General features: G+C 33.5%; 1 protein-coding gene across 1 annotated transcript; it reads left to right on the top strand.

Annotated features, from left to right (window-relative positions):
• The first annotated feature begins 3,460 nt into the window (after positions 1-3,460).
• On the top strand, positions 3,461-4,359 carry ppl (glycine cleavage system H protein, mitochondrial). Its single transcript, XM_089633298.1, has 2 exons — positions 3,461-3,619; positions 3,708-4,359. Exon 2 carries the CDS (start codon positions 3,742-3,744, stop codon positions 4,243-4,245), a length of 504 nt encoding a protein of 167 aa, XP_089489424.1. The 5' UTR covers positions 3,461-3,619; positions 3,708-3,741; the 3' UTR covers positions 4,246-4,359.
• The last annotated feature ends 189 nt before the right edge of the window (positions 4,360-4,548 follow it).

Here is a 4,548-nt window from a genome sequence, read left to right on the forward strand (position 1 = left end):
AGACAACATAATTGCTCTCAGCCTACTCTATTCACTCACTAGCCCAAAAAAACTATTATAAAAATAAAAATGTCCTTGAAGCAGAAAAATGTCGAAATGTTTTCCAAGGGCAAGGTTCATCTGACTAAGAAAATAAACTTTTACAGTGCATTTCCTTAAGATGAAACTTGTTAATCTGAGAAGAAGACACCCAAAATGACAAGAAATTTGCAAAAACACTGAAGAAAATTTCCAAAACATGATTGTCCGACAGTACGACGAAAAATTCCGACATTTTTCAGCCTCATGAACTCATGGTTACATATGTTTAAAAATCTTTAATTTCACCAAAACAATAAGATAATACAGGATAACACTAATCAATAACATGAATAAGTTTATCGATATAATAAATAACATTTATACGTTGTGGAGGAAGACATATGTCAAGTATCAAGCATTGTTCAAAAAACCGAACGAATAACCTAAAACTATTAATTCACTTTAAACTTGAACTTACGTAGGTAGGTTGAATATAATATGTTTATAACTCGCTAACACTATACTGGCTTATATTGTATTTTTATCACGAACAACTTTAACACGCAATATTTTCGACGGAAATGATAGTATTTCGGCAGCAAATGAAAACCCGCGTGTATAAATAAACCACTGTCATTTTGTTTGAATGATTTGAAAACTGTCAAACGGCATAATTCCGTCATCTCTTTCTGTTACACGAGTCATTATGGTAGAGAGCGAGAGATCAAACCAATCCTTCTGTTCTCACCAATGAGATCTGAGCTTTTAGCTATATTATTCGTTTTCTATAAGAATTTTGAGGTGGGCGTGGCGGTTTCAAATGAGTTTCAAGGCCAAAGCTTAGTTAAATGCCCCTGAAAACTTGGAAACGTTGACCATGGAAGTATTGACAGTATTTATTTTGTGAAAAAAAAAATCTTGACACCTATATTGACTACGGACATTGCAGATAAAGCGCCATACAGACGAGTGGTTTGCCCAGTAGTTTATCTATGGTTTGAAAAAAAAACATGTTTGAAGTGGGGAGGGATCAAATCACGGAGTCGAGCCTTTCGGTGGGGTTTAGTGTTTAGTACGTAGATGGTACTGCCCGTCAGACGTGGCGATTGTAGTTGATCAACTCTCTGTTGAATGACACTTGGCAGCTAATCGACAAGTGTGAATCAAGAAAGGTGATCATGTTTTTAGTAGAGCGACTAAAGTTGAAAGCCCGTCTACTTTTGTTGTTAAAGTGTTACTCATCGTTCGAGTTTTACACCGATTCGACACGTGTCAACGTATGTTTCAACTCGCTTGGGATTTTTAGTTCCTTGCGTCTTATAGCGAAAGAAAACGTTTCTATTTAGGATCATGGAGTGGTTTATTTATGCATGGCATCTTCGTGAAAATAAAGTAAGAAGGTAGGGTCCATCGTTTTAAATTGACATGATAAATGATGATAGCGAATCTTCTTCGTGTTCGAGGAGATGCCAAAAGTAAAAATGATATGTCCCTACGCTGTTTTGTTGACGGAATTATTTTGTGTTTTCTAATTCGACGTTTGATAAAAGAGAAGGGAAAAATTATTAAATATAACCTAAACATCAATATCTGTTGTCCGTTAATTGAATAGCTATTTCAAAAAATAAAAATGAGATTAGCATGGTTCTCTTGTTTTGTGAAAATTTGCGGGATATAATTGACATAATTTTTTATTTTATTTGTTACTCAACCAAAAATTCAATAAACCCTATCTGTTTTAATCAGAAATTGATTGCTCTTCTTAAGAAAAAAAGGTAGACTTAAGGTAAAAAACATAGTAATGCGCCAGATTATAGAGAATTCTCCAATTTAAGAAAAATGTCGAAAGTGGTCTGCAAGATAACATAAAGGTGTTCCGGTCATACTGAAAATCATTTGAAAAACCAATTGTATTCCTAAATTAATGCAGCTTGATGATATTTTCACAATTGATGGAGAACGCATAGCAAACATATTATATAAATATTTTTCATCTGTTTATACCAATTCGGAATCACCTACTAGTGATTAATGTCAGACATTACTGAAGATAACCAAAGAAATCTGGGTAAAATACATATTAGTGCAGATTAAATTGTAAGCATTATTAAAACAAGAAAATATACAAGCCGCGTATCGAGGGCATTGTTCTTAGCAATACTGAAACAAATGTTCCCAATTCGTATGTTTAAGATGCCATAGCATGTTTTACCGGAATACATTTAAAAATAATATCACCCGTTTTACCCCTCCGACCCAAAATTGTCAACTGTATAATAACATAGAGTGTGCTGAAGTAGACATTTTCATCGATAATTTATACAGATTCTGAAAAAATCCTCTGCTGTTGCTAAAAAATATGTTGCGCTAATTATATTATGTATTAGTTGTGTCTCTATTTGTGTCTTGCCTTTCTTTGTACTATTTTTCACTTGAGAGAGCTTTTACATAATTTTGTATTTTTAATTGTTTTGTTTTTGAATATTTAATTAGATGTTTGCAAATTAATGAATAGTCTGAATAGATTTTTGTAATTATATGTACTACTGGATTATTATCACGTAAGTTAGATCCAGTAAAAACCCAGCATAAATATATAAAATTAGAATAAAACGGTATTTTTTAAAATAATTTAGGTGCATTTTGCATATCACGTCCGTTAGAACCATTACTCCCTTTCAAATACCGTACTGCAAGAATTGAAATATTTGAAGTAAACACGTAATTTATAATCAACGTCATGTATCTTTTTAATTCATAATCGAAACAATTTCATGATACAGAACTTTAATTAATAATTATAATGACGAGTTTATTCCTGAATGTGGGAAGGTTTGTGCAATCCCACACATCCGATAAAACATATACAATAATAAGAACAACAACAAAAGACGTTAAGCATTAGAATAGCTGCTTCTTCTTGTCTAAAAAAAATAATTTTACACGAACACATTATTATCTTCCTCATGTAATGACTTACCTTCCATCAAATACTGACACGGTAAATGGTACATACGCCTCGTTCAACTCGACACTTGAATGCATATTGACAAGTGTGAACCTTCTTTCAACAAAGTTGATCATGTTTTTAGTTAGCAATTTTGTCGTTCAATAAAAGTTGATCAACTAAAACTGAAACGTCAGAACGCGGCGTTACAAGTGGAACAATTAAGCAACCACGTTTATGGATGCTTTCTATTCTAATTCATTCGAATTCATTTATATAGTTTGTTTCAATTCTTCAAATTTCCTTCAAAATAATTAAGTTGATTACGCTAATACATTCGATAAATTAATTCTAAATCGAATAATTTGAAACTTTGCCAAAAAATTATCGATAATTTTTAGAACATGTAAATCGATTGCACACATCAACGAGTTGAATAACTCTATGACGGTATCCAACTCTATTTATGACGATATCTTTGATTGTCTATGACACTTTGCTGTCAACCCCTATCTTTGTTTAGCAAAAATGATAACCTATGATAACCCTTAAATATAAAGATATCCTTCTCCAATTGTACGTATAGTGTGTATTGTGTAATTGAATGAGAGAGTTTGTTTCTCTGAATTGTGGTCTGTGCGTTCCTTAGAGGTGAGTAAATTTCAAAAGTTATTTTTAGTTAAAACTTTATTGAACTTGCAACTATTTTTAAATTCGTGTTACTTTTTAAAATTTGCAGACACAAAAATATTCGGAAAAGAACATTCTTCACAATGACGTTGTTAAAAAGTATTTCCTTGGTCAGATGCACACTCAAATTTTCATCACCGCACATCCGGAATTATGAAATAATCAATGGAATGAGCATACGTAGTTTAAGTGTAAGCAGCATTTCTAGTTCCGCCCGAAAGTTTACAGACAAGCACGAATGGGTCGTAATGGCGGGCGAGTCCGGGACCGTGGGCATCTCCAACTATGCCCAGGAAGCTCTGGGGGACGTGGTGTTTGCACAGCTCCCAGAGCCCAACACGGTGCTTGCCGCCAAGGACGAGTGTGGAGCCCTGGAGAGCGTCAAGGCCGCCAGCGAACTCTATTCGCCCTTGAGTGGAATTGTATTAGAAAAGAATAAAGAGGTAGAGGTCACTCCCGGATTGATTAACAAATCATGTTACGAAAAAGGATGGCTTTTTAAGTTAAAATTAACTAAGCCCTCCGAGCTAGACGACTTAATGGATGAGGCACAGTACGAAGAGTTCATAAAGAAGGATGCCCATTAACAATAAATCAATGTCGAGTTTGATATTATATTTACCAGTTATTATTTAAATGTTTTCTCTCCTAGCTATATTATGAGTTTGTATTATTTGAAATATGAACATTGTTATTAAAAATATGCCTTTAAAAAGTTTGTTCTTGCACTGCCACCATGTTGTGTTCACATGATAATGATTACCCAGAGTCCGCAGAAGCTCCTCTTTAGATAAAATGTTCTCATCATTTCATTCAATCGAGCATTCAAAAACGAATGGTTCAATAAGAATTATAAAATTACACAATAGGAGATAAGAATACATTTTAAA

The sequence above is a fragment of the Hesperophylax consimilis genome, chromosome 7 (genome assembly GCF_061612785.1).
Source record: "Hesperophylax consimilis isolate HC1 chromosome 7, BYU_Hcon_1.0, whole genome shotgun sequence".
Lineage (NCBI taxonomy): Eukaryota > Metazoa > Arthropoda > Insecta > Trichoptera > Limnephilidae > Hesperophylax > Hesperophylax consimilis.